Source organism: Salvelinus namaycush, chromosome 6 (genome assembly GCF_016432855.1).
Source record: "Salvelinus namaycush isolate Seneca chromosome 6, SaNama_1.0, whole genome shotgun sequence".
NCBI classification, from domain to species: Eukaryota; Metazoa; Chordata; class Actinopteri; order Salmoniformes; family Salmonidae; genus Salvelinus; species Salvelinus namaycush.
Genome location: NC_052312.1, coordinates 25,864,985 through 25,888,645, shown reverse-complemented (window position 1 = coordinate 25,888,645; position 23,661 = coordinate 25,864,985). Strand labels below are relative to the sequence as shown.

Sequence of the window (23,661 nt, the reverse complement as noted above, 5' to 3'; positions counted from 1 at the left end):
ACATGGGATGGTGACTGGCTCAGTGAACACATCCAGACAGATGGAGCACTGAAACTAATCTTCAGACAGGAGGCTTCTGGTGGCAGCCGTATCTGGGAACAAAGACAAAATGTATTGTTGTTGTGATGTCTGCAATCCACCCCTAGATTTCAAAGGATCCCTAGGCTGGTATTCAATCAAAGGTGCATCGTTGAAAAGTGCACTGCACTTGACTTTCAAAGGTAATTTAAGTTTGAGCTGGCATTAAATACCATGAATGTGATCTCAGCAAACGTCAGGAATATTTTCTTTAAAAAGCACATTTCCAATGGCAAAATATGTCCATAGGAGTTGTGTGTGTGTGTGTGCTCACCTGATTGTTTTTAGGATTAATCCGGCTCACAAGAATAGGAGAGTCAGTGGAATGGTGTGGATCGAGGAGCAGGTTCAACAAACTGAAGGATGCTTTCTCCACTTAACTTTTACTTCAGTGATGTACTTACCCCACCGAAGTCAAAGTACAGAAGAATCGTCATAAATGTTCTCTGTATTTTTACCAAAAAAAAAAAAGATTTGTCACTGATTGACGCCATGTTCGATCAAATCATAGACAACAAATAGCTTTTTATTTTCATCCTTTGTTTTTGTTCTTCTCTTGGTAATAAATAGTTACTACTCAAGTTTCATGTTTTAATGTCACATGCACAAGTACAGTGAAATAAATGCCTTTCTTGCAAGCTCTAACCCCAACAATGCAGTAATCAATAACAATGTAATACTAAAATAACAAGGTAGAAAAAAAACACACAATATATAAAAACATGAACACCACAATAAAGTAGGTAAGGATACTATATACAGGGTCAGTTCCAGTACCATACAATGTGCAGGGATACTGGATCGATAGAGGTAGATATGGAGTCAGTATAAATGTATGTGCATATTACGTGTGTATGTGAGCAAATTATGGAGTGAGTGTTTATATGTGTGTTAGAGTATCAGTGTGTGTAGTGTGTAGGGCTCTGTGAGTGTGCATAAAGCCAATGCAAAATTAAGAATAAAATATGAAGGTCAACTCTGATAGTCCATGTAGCCATTTTGTTAGCTATTTAGTTAGCTATTTAGCAGTCTTATGCCATAGGAATAGAAGCTGTTCAGGATTCTGTTGGTGTCAAACTTGATGCACCATTACCGCTTGCCGTCCGGAAGCAGAGAGTAGTAGTAGTACTAGCACTTTTCCTACGAAAATAATCTAAAAGTGCATAAAATAAAATATAAACTAGAAAAAGGAGTATAAGATTATGTAAATCCTTCATTTTTACCACCAGGGGTCAGTATGAGGCTTTATCAGACTCAAAATCTACAAGTGTTTTCACTGACATTTTCAACCTGTCTGTAATACCAACTTGTTTCATGCAGACCACCACCATAGTTCCCGTGCCCAATAATGCCAAGGTAACATGCCTAAATGACTATTTCCTCATAGCACTCACATCTATAGCCATGAAATGCTTTGAAAGGCTAGTCAGGGTTCATATCAACACCATTATCCCAAACACCCTAGACCCACTTAATTTGCATACCGACCCAACAGATCCACAGATCACCCAAACTCTATTGCACTCCACACTGTCCTCACCCACCTGGACAAAAGGAATGCCTATGCCTTCAGAAAGTATTCACATCCCTGGACTTTTTCCATATTTTGTTTTGTTACAGCCAAATTTAAAATTGATTAAATGTAGTTTTTTTGTCACTGGCCTGCACACAATACCCCATAACTTCAAAGTTAAATAATACAAAATTATAAGCTGAAATGTCTGGAGTCAGTACGTATTCAACCGTTTTGTTATGGCAAGCCTAAATAAGTTCAGGATTAAAAATGTGCTAAACAGGTCACATAAGTTGCGTACAATAATAGTGTTTAATATCATTTTTGAATGACTACCTCATCTCTGTACCCCATATATACAATTTTCTGTAAGGCCCCTCAGTCGAGCAATGAATTTCAAACACAGATTCAACCACAGAACAGGAAGGTTTTCCAATGCCTCGCAAAGAAGGGCACCTCTTGGTAGATGGGGAAAAATAAAAGAAAGCAGACATTGAATATCCCTTTGAGCATGGTGAACTTATTAGTTACACTTTGGTAAAAAAAATAATTAATGTCAATTCAATACAAAACTGTATTTTTTTTTTCATGGCAATTCTATACAAAACTGTATTATCAGTGCAACCTTCCTAACTCAGTTGCTGGAGAGGAAGGAAACCGCTCAGGGATTTCACCATGAGGCCAATGGTGACTTTAAACAGTCACAGAGTTTAATGGCTGTGATTGGAGAAAACTGAGGATGGATCAACAACAACATTGTAATCCACATTACTAACCTAATTGACAGAGTGAAAAGAAGGAAGCTTGTACAGAATAAACACACACTCACACAAACACCTGAGAGGTAGGCACAGCTTGTCCCATGAATTAATCACAAAAATTGAAGATTAGCTGATAACTACGAAACAAACATTCTGGATAATATAGAGAATCTGGAACTATTTATTGATCAGCATTTTGATACGCTCGAAAAAGAAACGGATACATCGAAGTGAACAAGAGAAGACCTTTCCTCGAGTTCTGCAAGCGAAACGGGAGGGAAGCCGCCGACTAAAATTCCAAATGTAACATTGAAGGGGGACGTTTTTATAACTATGTCTCCAGAAGATAGAGCATGGCTTACAAGCATGAGCGAGCAGTTAAAAAAATTGCATCTATAGCCTGGGCTACTGGGGGAGGTTGAGGCCTTAAAAACAGGAATAGATCACAATAATAAAATGATGGAAGAAATACAAGCGGAAAATAAGATATTGAAAACTACCGTGGACTCCCTAAAAGACACTACAGAGAGGCTACGGTATGATAATAAAACAATAAAACTCAAATTACTTGATCTAAAGCGCAGAAGTATGAAAAATAATATTGTTATAATAGGAATAAAGGAGGATGAAAATGAAAACTATCAGTCAACGGAGGAAAAAGTCAAGGTGTTCACAAAACGTAATCTCAAGATGACGTATGAACAGGTGGAAACAATTGATTTTCAAAGAGCTCACCGTTTTGGTGTCAGAGCAGAGGGACGGCCCCGTCCGATCGTAGCTATGCTAACCCACTACAAAATTAAAATTGCCTTGTTAAATCAGGATAGGGAATATAAGAACACTCCATTCTCTATTAAGGAACAATTTCCTCATGAAATAGTGGAGATATGACGTGCCCTGTACCCCACTTTCAAAAGGCTCTGAGCAGAGAAGCAGAATGTTCGTCTTGTGGTCAATAAATTATATGTAAACAACCAAATGTTCAAGGACTCGAAGATTACAATGTGGCTGTGAGTGATAGCTACCTCCTCTTGAAGTAGTCCCCGATACATATTTGCATTGTATTACACAGTACAAATATGGTTTAATTCGTTTTTTACAAAACATTTTTTTTGCATTAACAATTTTTAAATGTATTTTTATTCATGCAGTATGGAACCGTGGACTTAAAATAAGGTTGGACTTATGATAATGCAGAATGGGAATGATGAACTTACCCTTTTTCTATTTAGGCAATAAGGAACTTTGGACTATATGGACATAATATCAGGTTTTGATTTAGGGTAAGGCGAAGATGGGTAAGGCTGACCTTTTTTCTTTATGATTTTGTATTTATTTAATTTGAAGATTGTAAATCAGAAATACCAAGGTAGTTGTTTTAGTTACTGGATCAGTGGTTCCCCCTCGGGACGGTTAGAGCTAACGTAGGCTAATATGAGTTTAAGAAAATTTCCCAGGACATAGACATATCTGATATTGGCAGAAAGCTTAAATTCTTGTTAATATAACGGCACTGTCCTATTTACAGTAGCTATTACAGTAAAATAATACCATGCTATTGTTTGATGAGATTGCACAGTTATGAACTTGACAATGTATTAATAAACCAATTAAGCACATTTGAGCAGTCTTGATACAAGATTTTGAACAGAAATGCAATGGTTCATTGGATCAGTCTAAAACGTTGGACATACACGGCTGCTATGTAGTGGCCAAAATCTAAATTGCGCCTGGGCTGGAATAATACATTATGGCCTTTCTCTTGCATTTCAAAGATGATGGTACAAAATAAATACAAAAAAATGCATGCATTTTTTATTTGTTTTATCTTTTAACAGATTTAATGTGTTATATTCTCCAACATTAATGTAACATTTACACTAACTTCAAAGTGTTTCCTTTCAAATAGTATCAATAATATGCATATTCTTGCTTCAGGTCCTGAGCTACAGGCAGTTAGATTTGGGTGTCATTTTAGGCAAAATTTAAAAAAAAGGGCAGATTCTGAAGAGGTTTTAATATGATATGGCCTAATTGTAGAGGTCGGTATATTATGACTTAAAAGCTGTTATATAGTGCGTCCCTTGTTCGCCGATGTGAATTTATCTTATCATGGGACTGCCCATATTTCCCTCTGGCCAACGGCAATTGGCGGCCAAGGGTTTGCCTTAGGACGCAAAGGTGCGTCATGAGTCAGGGAGATGATCTGATGGTCTTAGTGACAACAGACCTAGATATGGGGGGGTTTTAGTGGGTGGAATATTAGGACATTTGGAGGTTTACAAAGTTGCAGCGTGCTTAACAGTGCAAATTATTAGCTATATGGACACTTAATCATCATGGTGCTTTTTAATGGTAAGTTAACAAACATTGGTTGTGGTAGGTATAATTGAAACGTAGGTACCATTATGGTAAGTTGGGAAATAAGTATAGCAAGTTTTAATTGTAATGGCTTAGCAGATCATAAAAAAGAGGAAATGTTTACATAGCAAAAAGAGAAAGCATATAATATCTATTGTTTACAGGAAACTCATTCCACAAATATAGATGAGGTTGGGTGTAAAAAGGACTGGGAGGGAGAAATATTTTTTGTCATGGGCAAAGAAACTCAAAAGGGGTGATTATACTAATTAATACAATTTTTCATCCGATTGTGCAAACTGTGCAAACAGATCCGCAATGAAGATGGATTATTTTAAATAATCAAGGCTGTAATCGCTGTCAAAGTTGCTTCAACAAAGTACTTAGCAAAGGATCTGAATACTTATGTAAATTTGATATTTCTGTTTTTATATTTAATTCGTTTGCTACATTTTCAAAAACCGGTTGGTCATTATGGGGTATTGTTTGTAGATTAATGAGGAAAAACAACAATTTTATAAATTTTATAATAAGGCTGTAACGTAGCAAAATGTGTAAAAAGTGAATGGGTCTGAATACTTTCCCGAATTAACTGTTTATACACTACATGATCGAAAGTATGTGGACACCTGCTCGTTGAGCATCTCATTCCAAAATTATGGGCATTAATATGGAGTTGGTCCCCCTTTGCTGCTATAACAGCTTCCACTCTTCTGGGAAGGCTTTCCACAAGATGTTGGAACATTGCTGAGGGGACTTGCTTTCATTCAGCCACAAAAGCGTTAGTGAGGTCGGGCACTGATGTTGGACGATTAGGCCTGGCTCGCTGTCGGCGTTCCAATTCATCCCAAAGGTATTTGATGGTGTTGAGGTCAGGGCTCTGTGCAGGCCAGTCAAGTTCTTCCACACCGATCTCGACAAACCATTTCTATATGGACCTCGCTTTGTGCACGGGGGCATTGTCATGCTGAAACAGGAAATGGCCTTCCCCAAACTGTTGCCACAAAGTTGGGATCACAGAATCATCTAGAATGTCATTGTAGGCTGTAGCGTAAAGATTTCCCTTCCCCGGAACTAAGGGGTCTAGACCAAACCATGAAAAACAGACCCAGACCACTATTCCTCCTCCACCAAACTTTACAGTTGGCACTATGTATAGAATAACTATCTTCAAAGTAATGACTCGGGACGTCGGGTTTGATATGAAAGCTTCTTTTAATAATAATTCTTGATCACGTTACATTTAACAACTTTAGATTCTACAGAGCAATGCAAGTAAGATGCTAGCGCAAAGGAGCCATCAATCACCTGTTAATTGCACTTAACTAGCGCGTTCACTCTCTACTTCCTGTCGCAAGGCATTCTGGAACTTGCAGTCAAAAGCGTAATTCAATACTAACCAATACAATTACATATGTAAATAACTGTAAAGAAATATCTTTAGATACAGCTCAATGAATTAACTTAAACATTAACTCTGTAACACATTAAAGTTACAACACTATGCATTCGGGCAGGTAGCGTTCTCCTGGCATCTGCCAAACCCAGATTTGTTCGTCGGACTACCAGATGGTGAAGCATGAATCATCACTCCAGAAAATGCGTTTCCACTGATCCAGAGTCCAATGGCGGCGAGCTTTACACCCCTCAGGTCGACGCTTGGCATTGCGCATGTTAATCTTAGGCTTGTGTGCAGCTGCTTGGCCATGGAAACCCATTTCATGAAGCTCCAGACGAACAGTTATTGTGCTGACGTTGCTTCCAGAAGCAGATTGGAACTCAGTAGTGAGTGTTGCAACTGAGGACAGGCGATTTTTACACGCTATGCGCTTCAGCACTGTGGTCCCATTCTGTGAGCTTGTGTGGCCTACCACTTCGTGGCTGAGCCGTTTTTGCTCCTGGACATTTCCACTTCACATTAACAACACTTAGAGTTGAACGGGGCAGCTCTAACAGGACAGAAGCTTGACGAACTGACTTGTTGGAAAGGTGGCATCCTTTGACGGTGCCACGTTGATAGTCACTGAGGTCTTCAATAAGGCCATTCTACTGCCAATTCTACTGTAGGGGCGTGGATCAGAAAACCAGTCAGTATCTGGTGTGACCACAATTTGCCTCATGCAGCACGACACATCTCCTTCGCATAGAGTTGATCAGGCTGTTGATTGTGGGCTGTGGAACATTGCCCCATCCTCTTTAATGGATGTTCGAAGTTGCTGGATATTATCATCATGCATTATCATGCTGAAACATGAGGTAATGGCGGCGGATGAATGGCACGACAATGGGGGATCTCAAGGTATCTCTGTACATTCAAATTGCCATCAATAAAATGCAATTATGTTCGTTGTCTGTAGCTTATGCCTGCCCATACCACCACCATGGTGCACTTTGTTCACAACGTTGGCATCAGCAAACTGCTCGCTCACACAACACCATACACGTAAGTCATCTGCGGTTGTGAAGCCTGTTGGACTTACTGCCAAATTCTCTAAAATTACATTGGTAGCGGCTTATGGTGGGGGATATTCCTGCAGTCAGCATGCCAATTGCACTCTCACTGTGGCAATGTGTTGTCTGACAAAACTGCACATTTTAGAAAGGCCTTTTATTGTCCCCAGCACAATGTGCACTGATCATACTGTTTAAATAAGCTTGTTGATATGCCACTCCTGTCATGTGGATGCATTTTCTTGGCAAAGGAGAAATATTTACTAACAGGGATGTAAACAAATGTGCACAACATTTGAGAGAAATAAGCTTTTGTGCTTATGGAACATTTCTGGGATCTTTTATTTCAGCTCATGAAACATGGAACCAACAATTTACATGTTGCCTTCATACATCCATACATACACACAGATCTATCTATCTATCTATCTATCTATATACAGTACCAGTCAAAAGTTTGGACACACCTACTCATTCAAGGGTTTTTCTTAATTTTTACTATTTTCTACATTGTAGAATAATAGTGAAGACATCAAAACTATGAAATAACACATGTGGAATCACGTAGTAACCAAAAATGTGTTAAACAAATCAAAATATATTCAAAGTAGCCACACTTTGCCTTGATGACAGCTTTGCACTATTGGCATTCCTTCAGCCAGCATCATGAGGAATGCCTTTCAATTAACAGGTTTGAAGGCACCTTCAAAAGCAATAAGGAAAGAAATTCCACAAATTAACTTTTAACAAGGCACACCTGTTAATTGAAATGCATTCCAGGGGCTGGTTAAGAGAATGCCAAGAGTGTGCAAAGCTGTCATCAAGGCAAAGGGTAGCTACTTTGAAGAATCTCAAATATATTTTGATGTAACACTTTTTTGGTTACTACATGATTCCATATGTATTATCTCTCAGGTATCTGCCGTGCGGTGGTGTCTTGTGTCTTCTCTCCCTCTGTCCACCCCCAGTGGCCGAGTGTGGGACCCTGGTGGGGTCGGCCCCGGGGTGGCTCGGAGGCGCCTCAGCTCCCTGACGTACTCCCTCTCCAGTAGGAGCTGCTGCCTCTGGGCCTGGAGCTGGTCCTGGAGGCCCCTCAGGGAGTGGGCTCTCTGGATCAATCAATCAACCAACCAACCAACCAATGAATCAAACCAATCAATCAATCCATCAATGAATCAAACCAATCAATCAATCCATCAATGAATCAAACCAATCAATCAATTCATCAATGAATCAATGCATCCATCGTTTGGCTATACCTGGATCAGCTGCTGCAGCTCTTCCCTCAGATGCTGGTTTTCCAGGGACACAGCTCTAGTGTGGGACAGTAGGCAGCGAGATGCCTCCTAGGGGGAGGAGAGGAGAGGGGGTGGGTAGAGGTGGGTATGGAGGTGTGTGTTTGTATACACGTGTTCTTGTGGATGTGCGTATGCATGCGTGCATGTTTGTGTTACTCACCCTATTAGCGGCGAGGGCCAGGGCCTGTATTTTTTGTTTGGCCTGTGCTTCGTACCTATAATAATAATAATAATAATACATTTAAACAAAGGAATTTACAGTCATGCACACACACTTTTCCCATTTACCTCTCCTTCTCACTGAGGAAGCCAGCCTTCAGGGCCTGCAGGGATTCAGAGTGACGACAGTGCATACTGGTCACCTCCCTCTCTAGCTCTGCTATACGCCCCAGCTGCTGCTGCTGCAGGCTCTGTTACACACACAATATTAAAGCACACACATGAACAGCCATGTCTATACAGTATACACACACTCACATATGCATACAGCCATGCAAAGGGTACTAATCTAAAATAAGATTATAATAAGATGTGTAATATTAGTAGATCATATATTCGGCACACTAAGTGGTGGTGTGTGAGGAGAGGAAAGGAGAAGTAAGAGGAGATGAGAAGGCAGAGGAGAGAATGAGAAGAGGGGTGGGGGGTATGAGGAAAGGAAGTGTCATACTTTAAATTCTCGGAGCTCGGCAATCTCAATATTTAACAGCGCCAGTTCATTCTCCTTCTCCAGAATCTCCTTTTTCAGCTCTGTTAGGATAGGTTAGATTAGAGTTAGCTTCCTGCTCTCTCCCCCATTGGCCCCTGGCACTTCCTGCTGACTCACCATTGGCCTGTTCCTGGTATTTGTCCAGAGTCTCCTCCCTCTGCCTCTTCAGGGCCTCCAGCGCCTGGTGGTTTTGGTCGCTAAGGGTGACGATGGCACTCTGACGCTTCTGGGTCCGCTTGGACATGTACGACATGTACTCTTGCTGAGAAGGCGAGAGATGGGGTCAGGAGGAGAGGGATAAGGAATTATATGCATTGTCACTTTACCCCTACCTACATGTACAAATTACCTCAACTAACCGGTACCCCCTGTATATAGCCTCGTTATTTTCATTTTATTGTGTTACTTTTTAGTTTAGTTTATTTAGTAAATATTTTCTTAACTCTATTTCTTGAACTGCATTGTTGGTTAAGGGCTTGTAAGTAAGAATTTCACAGTAAGGTCTACACCTGTGGTATTCGGCACATGTGACAAATACAATTTGATTAGATTTTATAGGGAGGGAGATGGGAAAGAGAGAGATGGGGAGAAAGAGTGTCAGCCTTTACTGTCACTCACGCTCTCCATGCGAGTCTGGTTGGCCTCATTCTGTAGGAACTCATTCTCACGCCGTCTGGTACAGCAGCCGCAGTTAAGGGAAGTGAGGAAAGTATTCTTGAGAAGCTATCACATAAACAGGGGTGGGTCAACTCTAATTGAAGGCAGTTAATTCAGGAAGTAAAATTAAATTCCAATTCCATTATTAAAGAAGGGCATTTTTATAATTATTTTCAATGATAACTGAAATGTAGAAGCTATTTATTTAAAACGTTTTTAATTCAGACTACTTCCTGATTTTTAAATGATTTCAATTCAAATTGACCCAAATCCTGGAACGGAGGGTAACTATTTTAAAGGGCCCTTCACTTAAACAAAAATGGATGCAGATTAATCCACAACAGTTTACAATTTAGCGGTCCTGTGTGTGACTGTGACAACTAAATCCTGGCTGTCTACCTGCAGTGTGCAAAGTGAAAGCTTTGGGAATCGTCCTGGACTGGGACGCCATCTGCCAGACTTTCTGAACAGGTGGTCTTGTGCGGACAACTTCCAGGAATAGTGTTCATTATGTGGCTTTATCAGTGCCTGTTCTAGTTAGGCAGAAACAGACTGGCCATAAAGGCAAATGCAGTTCAAGCAAATGCCACATGTTCTGGTTATCATTTGCCCAGTGGGCCTGTCTAAATTGAATTGTCAGATGTGTTAGTAATGCCTGGGCCGATTTCTGGTTCCACTCTGTCACTGTTGTGAAGTCTGGGATTTAAAGGATACAACTTTTCCACTTTCCTCTTGAGGTTGTTCAAGGTGTCGGTTAGCTTGTCGTACCTGTAGGTTACAGGAAGTGAAGTACAGAGTCACATGATGACAGGCAAGCAGACAGACAGGTAGGCATAGAGAGAGAGACAGAGACAGGCAGATAGGCTAGCAGACAGACAGACAGGTCTCACTCTCTCTGTAGCAGATCCTCTCTGTCAGACCCAGGGTGTTCTGAGTCCTCTACTCCTTGTCCAGATGTATCCTGCTTAAGGGCAGACTCTCCTTTCTTCTTAGGGGGCATTCTAGTAGCCTACACACACACACACACACACACACACACACGCGTCATCTATAGGGACCATTCTTTACAGAAACAGTGACATTTGATTGAATGGAATCATCATGTTCCATATCGCTGCTTTACCGCCCACCACATCTCACCAGTAGCCTATGTAACCTTAGCCAAGCATGAGCCCACCATACCGCCGCCCACGCCCGTTAACAAACCCGTTACAAGAGAGCACTGGGGCACCGAAAGCGCTGCAAGTTAGTTAGCTAGTTAACCGCATCAGTAATGATCACTGATCAGACTACACTCAACGCTGGCTGTGCTGTTCGAATTTGTTGGCTAAGCTCTCTATCAACTTTCCATTGGGTGTAAATATAGTTTTGAATACATCTCTAGTTATAAAGTGTAATTTGATAGCTCCAAAAGTAGCAAACATCTAGTTATGTCTCACTTCCACGTTTGTTTAAAACGCTCCCTTGTTGCCAAGACAACTACACAGACAACACATTTCTACAGGGTAATCACGTTCCCTAAAAATGAAAATAATCAAGGTCGTAAAGACCGCATTATACAATATAAAAACACGGATCAGTCCGAGCCTGGAGTTACAATGTTACAAATGTTCCACTGACCGCATTTGCCCTGCTGCCGAACTTGACCCATCATTACCACCGTTCGGTGATCTGATTTCACATTGCATTACCGTAAAGATCCGCTCAAAAGGGCAAAGGACAGACAATCGCCCTACTATCAAGTCTCCAGCGGGCGGCTTTGCCTTGCCTGACAGCCGTTTACTTAGGCAATAAACGTCGCAATTTGTATTACATATAGCTCGTTTGTATAAATTAAACATATCTCATATAAATAACAAATAGCGCGACATTTTGAAAATTACACGTTTCATATCGACACAGACGAGGAAATAGTATCCTCCATTCCTCACACCTTGCATTTGCGTGCAGGAGGTGAGTGCGCCTGTGCGAGGGTTGAGCTAGCTGAGCAGGGAGAGCCAGCCGTGGTGGCACCGATGGAAAGGATGGAAATGGAGAACCACTCCGGCGTCTGACCTGAGACTGTACTAGGAAACGTTCTAGGCTAGGCTACTGCTCCGGTCGGTTGGATTGCTGGAGAGAGGCGAGGCGCACGGTGAAAGCAGCTGGCGACAGAGAAGATGGACGGGAGAAGCGAGTTCCTTTGCGGGGTTGTGGAAGGTAAGGACAACGGTCGTCTGGTTATCTGATCTTGTAATTTTCATGGAGAAGTTCATATGAAATACCATGCATAAAAAACACAATATATTCATTGTTTGTAAAGCTTTGAGATGTGGTAGCTATTGTAGCCCTATGATCAATCAGGCATAACCTCACATTCATCTTTATTCTCATCATTTTCTCATCATTGGTGTCCCAGTTAGTTTGCCATCTATCAAGCCTGCTAGTCCAGTGGTTTACAACTCCAGTCCTCGAGTATCACCAAAAGCACACATTTTTGTTGTAGCCTCTGACAAAAAAAACACCCGAGGTGTGTTCAGTTCACTTGAACGTTTGCTACCTTGCAGAACGGTTTGTACTGACACACGTTTATCCAAAACGTTCTTGAACAGACTTTGAGGTACGTTTGCTCCCGTTTGGTGGGTGTGTCTTAAAGCAATGAGTGACGTATTTAAAAGGCAGTGGCCATGCTGACAGCCTACCTCAACCCACAAACCAACTCCTCCCCAATTGTCAATTGATCAGTCAGTACAGCACCTTTTCCATTCAATTGAATGTTCCATAACCTAAAAACGTACTGAACGCAGCCCTGATTCAATTCATTGTGGGCCTAATGATTTTTTGACAAGTTGAATCGGGTGTGCTTGTCCAGGGTTAAAAAGATGTACTGTTGGGGGTACTTGAGGACTGGAGTTGGGAACCACTGAGCTAGTCAGTCAGTCTCTCTCTTTGGTTCGAAGGCGAGAGATAACGAGACAATCTGAAAGGAGCATGGAGAAAAACATTGATAGAAAAGATAATGATGTGACTGCACACACAGCTGGATCCAGAATACCCCCTCCTCACTACTGACCATTAGAGGTGCGTGGGTAAAATCACTGTGGAACCACAGAGATTTAGAACCACAGTTACTTCAAGTCGCAAAGAAAAACAGGACCTGCTTCCACTATTCCAGCACCATTTCAATTTCAACATTTCAACATTTCACAACATTTCATTAATATAACCTCTGCTTTTAATTTATTTCACCTTTATTTAACCAGGTAGGCTAGTTTTAAAACAAGTTCTCATTTACAACTGCGACCTGGTCAAGATTAAGCAAAGCAGTGCGACAAACAACAACAGAGTTACACATGGAATAAGCAAACATACAGTCAATAACGCAATAGAAAAAGTCTATATACAGTGGGTGCGGTGCAAATGAGGTAAGATAAGGGAGGTAAGGCAATAAATGGGCCATAGTGGCGAAATAATTACAATGTAGCAATTAAACACTGGAGTGATAGATGTGCAGAAGATAAATGTACAAGTAGAGATACTGGGGTGCAAAGGAGCAAAAAATAAAATAACTAAATAACAGTATGGGGATGAGGTATTTGGATGGGCTATTTACAGATGGGCAATGTACAGGTGCAGTGATCTGTGAGCTGCTCTGACAGCTGGTGCTTAAAGCTTGTGAGGGAGATAAGTCTCCAGCTTCAGTGATTTTTGCAGTTCGTTCCAGTCATTGGCCGGAAACACATAGAATATGTGGACAACTACAAATACCTAAGTCAGAACCGTCCAGAGTAGATGATGCTGGACGGGCGGGCGGGTGCGGGCAGCAATCGGTTGAAGAGCATGCATTTTAGTTTTAGTAGCATTTAAGAGCAGTTGGAGGCCACGGAAGGAGAGTTGTATGGCATTGAAGCTCATTTGGAGGTTAGTTAACACAGTGTCCAAAGAAGGGCCTGAGATATACAGAATGGTGTCGTCTACATAGAGGTGGATCAAAGAATCACCAGCAGCGAGAGCGACATCATTGATGTATACAGAGAAGAGAGTCGGCCCGAGAATTGAACCCTGTGGCACCCCCATAGAGACTGCCAGAGGTCCGGACAACAGGCCCTCCGATTTGACACACTGAACTCTATCAGAGAAGTAGTTGGTGAACCAGGTGAGGCAGTCATTTGAGAAACCACGGTTGTTTAGTCTGCCGATAAGAATGTGGTGATTGACAGAGTCGAAAGCCTTGGCTGGGTCAATGAATACAGCTGCACAGTATTGTCTCTTATCGATGGCGGTTATGATATCGTTTAGGACCTTGAGTGTGGCTGAAGTGCACCCATGACCAGCTCTGAAACCAGATTGTATAGTGGAGAAGGTACAGTGGGATTCGAAATGGTCGGTGATCTGTTTGTTAACCTGGCTTTCGAAGACCTTAGAAAGGCAGGGTAGGATAGATATAGGTCTGTAGCAGTTTGGGTCTAGAGTGTCACCCCCTTTTGAAGAGGGGGATGACCGCGGCAGATTTCCAATCTTTGGGGATCTCAGACGATACGAAAGTGAGGTTGAACAGGCTAGTAATAGGGGTTGCAACAATTTTGGCGGATCATTTTAGTAAGAGAGGGACCAGATTGTCTAGCCCGGCTGATTTGTAGGGGTTCAGATTTTGCAGCTCTTTCAGAACATCAGCTTTCTGGATTTGAGTGAAGGAGAAATGGGGGAGGCTTGGGTAACTTGCTGTGGGGGGTACAGGGCTGTTGATCAGGGTAGGGGTAGCCAGGTGGAAAGCATGGCCAGCCGTAGAAAAATGTTTATTGAAATTCTCAATTATTGTGGATTTATCGGTGGTGACAGTGTTTCCTAGCCTCATTGCAGTGGGCAGCTGGGAGGAGGTGCTCTTATTCTCCATGGACTTTACAATGTCCCAGAACCTTTGAGTTTGTGCTGCAGGATGCAAATTTCTATTTGAAAAAGCTAGCCTTTGCTTTCCTAACTGCCTGTGTATATTGGTTCCTAACGTCCCTCAAAAGTTGCATATCGCGGGGGCTATTCGATGTTAATGCAGTACGCCACAGGATGTTTTTGTGCTGGTCAAGGGCAGTCCGGTCTGGAGTGAACCAAGGGTAATATCTGTTGCTGGTTCAATTTTTTTTTTAATGGGGCAAGCTTATTTAAGATGGTGAGGAAAGCACTTTTTAAAGAACAATCAGGCATCCTCTACTGACGGAATGGATACCCGGGCCAGGTCGATTAGAAAGGCCTGCTCGCTGAAGTGATTTAGGGAGCGTTTGACAGTGATGAGGGGTGGTTGTTTGACCGCAGACCCATTACGGACGCAGGCAATGAGGCAGTGATCACTGAGATCCTGGTTGAAGGCAGCAGAGGTGTATTTTGAGCGCAGGTTGGTTAGGATGGTATCTATGAGGGTGCCCGTGTTTACGGATTTGGGGTTGTACCTGGTAGGTTCATTGATCATTTGTGCGAGATTGAGGGCATCAAGCTTAGATTGTAGGATGGTCGGGGTGTTAAGCATGTCCCAGTTTAGGCAACCAAACAGCACAAGCTCTGAAGATAGATTGGGTGGGGGGGGGGGGGGGGTAATCAATTCACATATGGTGTCCAGGGCACAGCTGGGGGCAGAAGGTGGTCTATAGCAAGCTGCAACGGTGAGAGACTTGTTTCTGGAAAGGTGGATTTTTAAAAGTAGAAGCTCAAATTGTTTGGGAACAGACCTGGATGATAAGACAGAACTCTGCAGGCTATCTCTGCATTAGATTGCAACTCCGCCGCCTTTGGCAGTTCTATCTTGTCGGAAAATGTTATAGTTAAGGATGGAAATTTCAGGGTTTTTGGTGGCCTTCCTAAGCCAGGATTCAGACACGGCTAGGACATCCGTGTTGGCAGAGTGTGCTAAAGCAGTGAATAAAGCAAACTTAGGGAGGAGGCTTCTAATGTTACCATGCATGAAACCAAGGCTTTTACGGTTACAGAAGTCAACAAATGAGAGAGCCTGGGGAATGGGAGTGGAGCTAGGCACTGCAGGGCCTGGATAAACCTCTACATTACCAGAGGAGGAGGAGGATAAGGGTATGGCTAAAGGCTATAAGAACTAGTCTTCTAGTACATTCGGAGCAGAGAGTAAAAGGAGAAGGTTTCTGTGCGCAGTAGAATAGATTCAAGGCATAATGTACAGACAAAGGCATGGTAGGATGTGAATACAGCGGAGGTAAACCTAGGCATTGAGTGACGATGAGAGAGGTATTGTCTCTAGAGACACCATTTGAACCAGGTGAGGTCACCGCATGTGTGGGAGGTGGAACAAAAGGGTTAGCTAAGGCATATTGAGCAGGGCTGGAGGCTCTACAGTGAAATAAGACAATAATCACTTACCAAATCAGCAATGTACAAGGCATATTGACATTAGGGAGAGGCATGCGTAGCCAAGTGATCATAGGGTCCAATGAGTAGCTCGGTGACCTGGAGGCACGGCGATTCGGACAGCTAGCGGGCCGGGGCTAGCAGGCTAGCAGAAGGGCCTTAGAGGGATGTTGCAACGGAAGAAGTCTGTTGTAGCCCCCTCGTGTGGTTACGTCGGCAGACCAGTCGTGATGGATCAGCAGGGCTCCGTGTAGTTAAAGGGTCCAGACCAATTGGCAAAATAGGTATAGTAGCCCAAGAAATTGGCTGATGGACCTCTTCAGCTAACAGTTCAATATGCTCTAGACAGCTAGCGGGTCGCGGCTAGCAGATGGGTATTCAGGGGATGTCGCGACGGAGGAGCCTATTGAAAACCCCCTCGGGCGGATTACGTCGGTAGTACAGTCGTGATGAATCGGCGGGGCTCCATTTCAGCAGTAAAAGGGGTCCAGGCCAATTGGCAAAATAGGTATTGTGGACCAAGGAGTGGCTGATGGACCTCTTCAGCTAGCCGGGAGATGGGCCTAGCATAGGCTAGCTCCAGGCTAATTGGTGCTTGCTTCGGAACAGAGACGTTAGCCAAGGGTAGTCAATCGGATAGCAGCTAGCTAGCTGCAATGATCCAGGAGGAAAGGTTCAGAGCTTGCGGTAGGAATCCGGAGATATGGAGAAGAAGTCCTATGGGTTGAATCGCACTGTGCAGACTGGCAGAAGTTGTCCGGGCTAAAGGTTAGCTGATGACCGCTAGCAGTGGCTAGCTGACTACTAGCTAGTAGCTTGTTAGCTGGCTATCTTCTTTTGGGGGTTCCGGTTGTAAAGTAAAGAAAATAGCAGATCCATACCACATTGGGTGAGGCGGGTTGCAGGAGAGTATGTTGAAGTTGAGGTTAAGAAAAATATAAAAAAATATATGCGAAGAAAAAATATATAAAAAGATATATACACGGGACACGACACGACAAGACAAAGACGCCTCACTGCTACGCCATCTTGGATTTTGCTTACTCTAATACAGTGATAACTAAAATATACCAAAAACAATTTAGTCCAATCAATGTAAGCTAAATATGATGTGGCTGTCCATGGTTCTGATTTCTGTGTGCGTACAAGTAGAAAACATGTTGACTCACCCTACTTGTATGGAAACACCAATGCCATCCTCCGCTCTTTCATTTTGACCAAACGGCAGACTGTCATACAGTACAAGCTTGCATTTTGTTGTCCTAGGCTACCTGGCTAAAATGCTTGCTAAGCCAACTTCCATTCATGGGCAACATTAGCTAGTTAACACTGGCATTCTACATATAGCTACATATTGTACGTCCATCCTCTCAGGCCAGCAGCAGAACAATGTATGAATTAATGGTTGGATCAGAATCGCCGTTATAATCATTGGCCAGTACGGATAAGTCCAAGTCCAAATCCCTATATCCGTCCATGGCTAATTTAGGAAAGGGCTACTTTTAGCTAGCTGGCTAGCTAGCCACCCGAAGACAACAATACAATGAGATTTGTTTGAGAGCATACATCATTGACAGAAAAACTTGAATTGTTGCAAGTTTTGAGATTTGATAGGAGTGACGCCAAATCCAAGCTGGCTTCCCTTGACACTATTTTTTGGTGCACCAGGACTATTCACAGTCGAACTCAACGCTGATTGGCAAAAAAATAAAAATAATACATTGTCAAGGGAGTCCAGATGCTCGCTAGCTTCCCTTCAATACAACAGGTGGTAACATACTCGTTTGGACCAGACAGCTTCAGATAGATGGCCTACACGTAGAGAGACAGAGGGCCGCTATTTCGCTCGCTTGGATGCTTTCTCCTGTGAGATACATTCAGCCTCTTGCGAATTTAATGAAAATTCTGAAACACAGAGTGATGAAAGATATGTTTTTTTTAAAATCTTCTTGGTAAATGTTTTTGGGAAGACTGGCTTCCCTTGGCATTCATGCATACACGCCACTGCTACTGACCCACTTACCTTCTTACACACAAGCATGCACTCTTAAAGGTGCTGCATGGTCAATCCGCCATCTGCATTGTCCTTGCAGCATTTACTGTGATATGGCCTCTGCAGAAGTCAGGGCATTCCTACTTCTTTCGCTTCGCAGAGCAGCGCATGGCTGTTGTGAAGAAACTTGTCAAGGAAGTGAGTTTGTGTTTATACAGGACTTCCCGCCCTCACCTACCATCAACCAATCATGTTCATGCTGAGCTATACGGCGCCCTCAGCATTGTTACAATATTTGAGAGGCGCACAACAATGCGTTACTGAGCTTAATTTGGCCTCTGCATGCCTCCGGAGGCTCCGCAATTGCGTCACACCATCCATATGGCGCCTCCGACCACAATTTTGGATCAAGCATAAATTGGCTCTTATAATCACACTACCCAGCTAGCACATTTGGTTATTTTGAAGATATGTGAAGGTATGTTTTTGGTTTCACATTGGTTGTGAGAACGAAGTCATACATTTCCTGACCGGTAAAACGTAACTTTTTAAAAATGTTACGAGAACAGAAGTGAAAATTTTGTCTGTTCTGGAAACGTTTATTTTTAGGTTGCAGGGAGGTTCTGAGACCGTTTTACTCCGGTTCCTTACGTTTTCCTGGGAGGTTTTATTAACGCTCTGACTACGGAAAATATAGGTTACTTTTAATGCTTTCTTAACATTAACTGAATGTTTCAGTAAGACTTTTAGCATGTTACTATCTTAATATGGATTAACTTTTTTAAACTCCAAGCACAGATGGGAAACATTATTCATTCGAACACATGTCTTTTTTATTTTGACACGGCATCAGTGAGATTCGAGCCCCTGATCTTCTGTTCACTATCCATGGAATTAGTCCACTGCGCCACCAGGTTTTCATGCATACAAAGCTGTTAATTTTAGTCTATTCACAGACCCCATTTCAAAGAAACAAGCACTCCTTAAGATCAGGTATGGCTAAATAGTGGGCGTGACCAACACAGATGAACACACTTATGGCCTAAACTCGCCATAGGCGAGCGTGCAAGTGATTTTATTTTAGAATACATTGTTTTTAATTATAATGACCCAACCGAAGCTGGGCGGAGGGTTGTCCGCTTTTACCTATCGTTCAATTAGAACATGTTTCTATTTTTGCATTTTACTGCTGGCGCTGTAGTCACACAAAATAATCTAAATGTTGTCATATTTATTTTTATTTCTAGCTCATTTGAATTGGAAGAGGTAGCTATGGGTTGAGGCTTTACATACATGCTAAAATGAACCAATTCATCCACTTATTGAAACACAACATCGCTATCAGCAAAAATGATTGGAGATATGGACTATCCTGCTAGCAAAAAGTTACTGCTATGCCTGGCTGGTCCTTTCCACCTGCCTCACTCTGCTTGCTCCGCTCGCCCGCTTCTTGTGAGTTTTTCATTTGAACAAGACAGAGGATAGAGAGAGTTTTGTTGACGCTGAGAACGGAATGTATACGTCACAGTCTTAGAATGTTCATGGAATGTTTTCTTCATGTTATTAGAAGGTAATTTAGAGCTTGTTGATGTAATGTGTACAATTAAAAAAAAAAAATATTCACAGAATATTAAAGAGAACCATACATTCTGAGAACATCGATCAAGTCACACTTTTTTTTTTTGAACGTTCCCAGAATCTAATATAAATGTGACATTAAATAAGAACCACATGGGAACTTGTGGAAGTACTGAAATTCCCACGAAGAATGTTGTTTCTTAATGTTCTCTGAACAATTTGAGAACATGACCTTAATAAGAACCATGACGTACCAGTAGGAACCTTTTATCATGAAGTACTGAAATTCCCAGAGAAGAACGTTGTTTCTTAACATTCTCTGAACTATTTGTGAACATTCCCAATGTCAAACCAGTTGGAGAACGTTCTTAGAACATTACCAACATAGAAATGAAATGTATCCATACTTGAACTTTTAGGAAACGTTCTGTTAAAGTAATGAGATACCAAGAAAATTAACAAATAACTTTAAGGGCAACTTTAGGCATGAAAAACTGTCAAACTCCGCCTCTTTCTCAATTTTGAAACAGAAATGGGTGTGCCTTTGGTGGTTTATGTGACGACGATAAGTTACTCCCACTCGCCAGAAAAAGCAACTGTATTAGTTGACACCGGAGGTTCTCAGAATGTTATGTGCTAGCTTGCTATGGACAATGGTGATGCTCCCATTTCTATATGAACAATTGTATGGCATGCTCTGTGCTGTATTTGCAGATGAGGGGTTGCCTCATAGGCAGGAATTTGTTAGTGTGGTGGAACTGGCCAGAACGCTGTGTTCACCATTCCATTTCACTTCACCAGTCTGGCATTCCTCCTCATTGAAACGGTCTGTAATGAGGGACACTATTCAAAACTAACTTATCTGCGATCGGATCACCTTTAACCAATCACAGGATGAATAACCTAATTCAAAGCACAGTGATTGGCCATGTGGGATTTTGTCCTAAACCCATTGTTTCTGAGGATGCTGATTGGACCGGTCATTTTCTAACTTATTCCAAACCCCCATCTATTGGAGAAAGGCCAGCCAGATACGTTAAGTGAAATAGAATGGTGAATGCAGCGATCAGGGTGGTTCCACCAGGGTAAGAATCTATATGGCCACTTCACCAATGCGTGTCCGTGAACAAATACTGTGCATGTACTAATATGAATATAGGTCTGAATGGCAAAACTGCTTAATTGTACACTAGCATTCATTTCTCTCTCTTTCGTGTGCTTGTCTGTGTCTCAGGGTTCTATGGGAGGCCCTGGTCTATGGAGCAGAGGAAGGTCCTTTTCCAGTGGTGAGTACTTGGTGACAAACAGAAAGGTAACAAACAGATGTAGGATCTTAATTTGATCACCCTATTGCAGGAGAACTTTCCTGCAATGCATGACATTTTTAAACGTGCTGTGTACTAGAGGTTTAAAAAGGTTTCTGAAGATTGTAATGTCAGACTTTTATCAACCTATACAAAAATGTCAATTTAAATTTTATCCACATAGTGGGGCAAAAAAGTATTTTGTCAGCCACCAATTGTGCAAGTTCTACCACTTAAAAAGATGAGAGAGGCCTGTAATTTTCATCATAGGTACACTTCAACTATGACAGACAAAATGAGAAAAAAAATTCCAGAAAATCACATTGTAGGATTTTTTATGAATTTATTTGCAAATTATGGTGGAAAATAAGTATTTGGTCACCTACAAACAAGCAAGATTTCTGGCTCTCACAGACCTGTAACTTCTTCTTTAAGAGGCTCCTCTGTCCTCCACTCATTACCTGTATCAATGGCACCTGTTTGAACTTGTTATCAGTATAAAAGACACCTGTCCACAACCTCAAACAGTCACACTCCAAACTCCACTATGGCCAAGACCAAAGAGCTGTCAAAGGACACCAGAAACACAATTGTAGACCTGCACCAGGCTGGGAAGACTGAATCTGCAATAGGTAAGCAGCTTGGTTTGAAGAAATCAACTGTGGGAGCAATTATTAGGAAATGGAAGACATACAAGACCACTGATAATCTCCCTCGATCTGGGGCTCCACGCAAGATCTCACCCCGTGGGGTCAAAATGATCACAAGAACGGTGAGCAAAAATCTCAGAACCACACGGGGGGACCTAGTGAATGACCTGCAGAGAGCTGGGACCAAAGTAACAAAGCCTACCATCAGTAACACACTACGCCGCCAGGGACTCAAATCCTGCAGTGCCAGACGTGTCCCCCTGCTTAAGCCAGTACATGTCCAGGCCCGTCTGAAGTTTGCTAGAGAGCATTTGGATGATCCAGAAGAAGATTGGGAGAATGTCATATGGTCAGATGAAACCAAAATAGAACTTTTTGGTAAAAACTCAACTCGTCGTGTTTGGAGGACAAAGAATGCTGAGTTGCATCCAAAGAACACCATACCTACTGTGAAGCATGGGGGTGGAAACATCATGCTTTGGGGTTGTTTTTCTGCAAAGGGACCAGGACGACTGATCCGTGTAAAGGAAAGAATGAATGGGGCCACGTATCGTGAGATTTTGAGTGATAACCTCCTTCCATCAGCAAGGGCATTGAAGATGAAACGTGGCTGGGTCTTTCAGCATGACAATGATCCCAAACACACCGCCCGGGCAACGAAGGAGTGGCTTCGTAAGAAGTATTTCAAGGTCCTGGAGTGGCCTAGCCAGTTTCCAGATCTCAACCCCATAGGAAATCTTTGGAGGGAGTTGAAAGTCCGTGTTGCCCAGCAACAGCCCCAAAACATCACTGCTCTAGAGGAGATCTGCATGGAGGAATGGGCCAAAATACCAGCAACAGTGTGTGAAAACCTTGTGAAGACTTACAGAAAACGTTTGACCTCTGTCATTGCCAACAAAGGGTATATAACAAAGTATTGAGATAAACTTTTGTTATTGACCAAATACTTATTTTCCACCATAATTTGCAAATAAATTCATAAAAAATCCTACAATGTGATTTTCTGGATTTTTTTTCCCTTCTCATTTTGTCTGTCATAGTTGAAGTGTACCTATGATGAAAATTACAGGCCTCTCTCATCTTTTTAAGTGGGAGAACTTGCACAATTGGTGGCTGACTAAATACTTTTTTGCCCCACTGTAATTAACATTTTCGGTTGCTGCAGGATTATTTTCCTTCTGTAGCAAACTGGCTCAAAGTAAGATCCTAAATCTGTATAGTTGACATAGGAGGACATGGAAAGGGATAAGGAGGGAGTGAGTATGATCCGCAGTTGAAACAAAAACAAAGCGGTGGTTGACTTTATTTTGGTAAAAAGCTGAGGGATGGGCCTGGAGAAATGTATCAACTCTCAAATGTATAGACGGAGCTATTGGTGCAAGGACTTGACCGTCCATGATATCAAAAGATTTCCAGAAACGGATACTGGATCATTATCACTGTAAAGGACTCTCTCCCTTTCTCTCTGTTAGGATGCAGAGGTGGGAGTTGAACACCTATCTGTACGGTCCTAAAGATGATCTGAAACACAGACTACTCTGGAGAGAGGTCTACTCCCCTGAAGAGGAGGGTAAGGGAATTCCCCATCCCTCACTCATCCATCTCTTCATCCCTTCATTTATTTGTTTACATCTCTCTTTTAGTCCACCTTCCCACCCCTCCATCTCCCCATACCCTCATCTCACCTTCTCTCCTCACTCTGTCCTTTTCCCTCCATCTCTCACTTTTGCTTTAAACTAAATGTATCTCTCCTGGTGCTGTCCTTGTTCTCTCCACTCCTCCTCGCTCCTCTCTTGCAGGTCAGTTGCGTACTTTGATAGTAGAGTCAGAGAAGAGAGGTCTGAGGTTTGTGTACTCTCTCTCTCCTGGTCAAGACATTGTCTTCTCTTCTTCCTGCGACCTCTCCCTGCTTAAACGCAAGCTACGACAGGTACATACACGCACCTACACACAATTGCATGCGCAC

At 42.3% G+C, this 23,661-nt stretch overlaps 2 protein-coding genes across 2 annotated transcripts in view; one reads left to right on the top strand and one right to left on the bottom strand.

The window, feature by feature from the left end:
• Positions 1–8,075: 8,075 nt before the first annotated feature.
• Positions 8,076–10,828, bottom strand: ccdc166 (coiled-coil domain containing 166). Its single transcript, XM_038995311.1, has 9 exons — positions 10,719–10,828; positions 10,543–10,596; positions 9,790–9,844; positions 9,289–9,433; positions 9,133–9,212; positions 8,751–8,872; positions 8,623–8,677; positions 8,424–8,510; positions 8,076–8,273 (listed from the first exon to the last, which is right to left on the bottom strand). The coding sequence occupies exons 1-9, from the start codon at positions 10,826–10,828 to the stop codon at positions 8,076–8,078; spliced, it is 906 nt and encodes a 301-aa protein (XP_038851239.1).
• A 1,159-nt stretch (positions 10,829–11,987) lies between these two features.
• The window catches only part of si:dkey-183c6.8 (protein O-GlcNAcase), a 48,383-nt gene continuing 36,709 nt past the window's right edge, over positions 11,988–23,661 (top strand). The window contains exons 1-4 of the mRNA XM_038995310.1: positions 11,988–12,027; positions 20,976–21,027; positions 23,168–23,265; positions 23,495–23,625. Of these exons, the coding sequence (XP_038851238.1) occupies positions 11,988–12,027; positions 20,976–21,027; positions 23,168–23,265; positions 23,495–23,625 (321 nt within the window). The remainder of the gene's footprint in view (positions 12,028–20,975; positions 21,028–23,167; positions 23,266–23,494; positions 23,626–23,661) is intronic.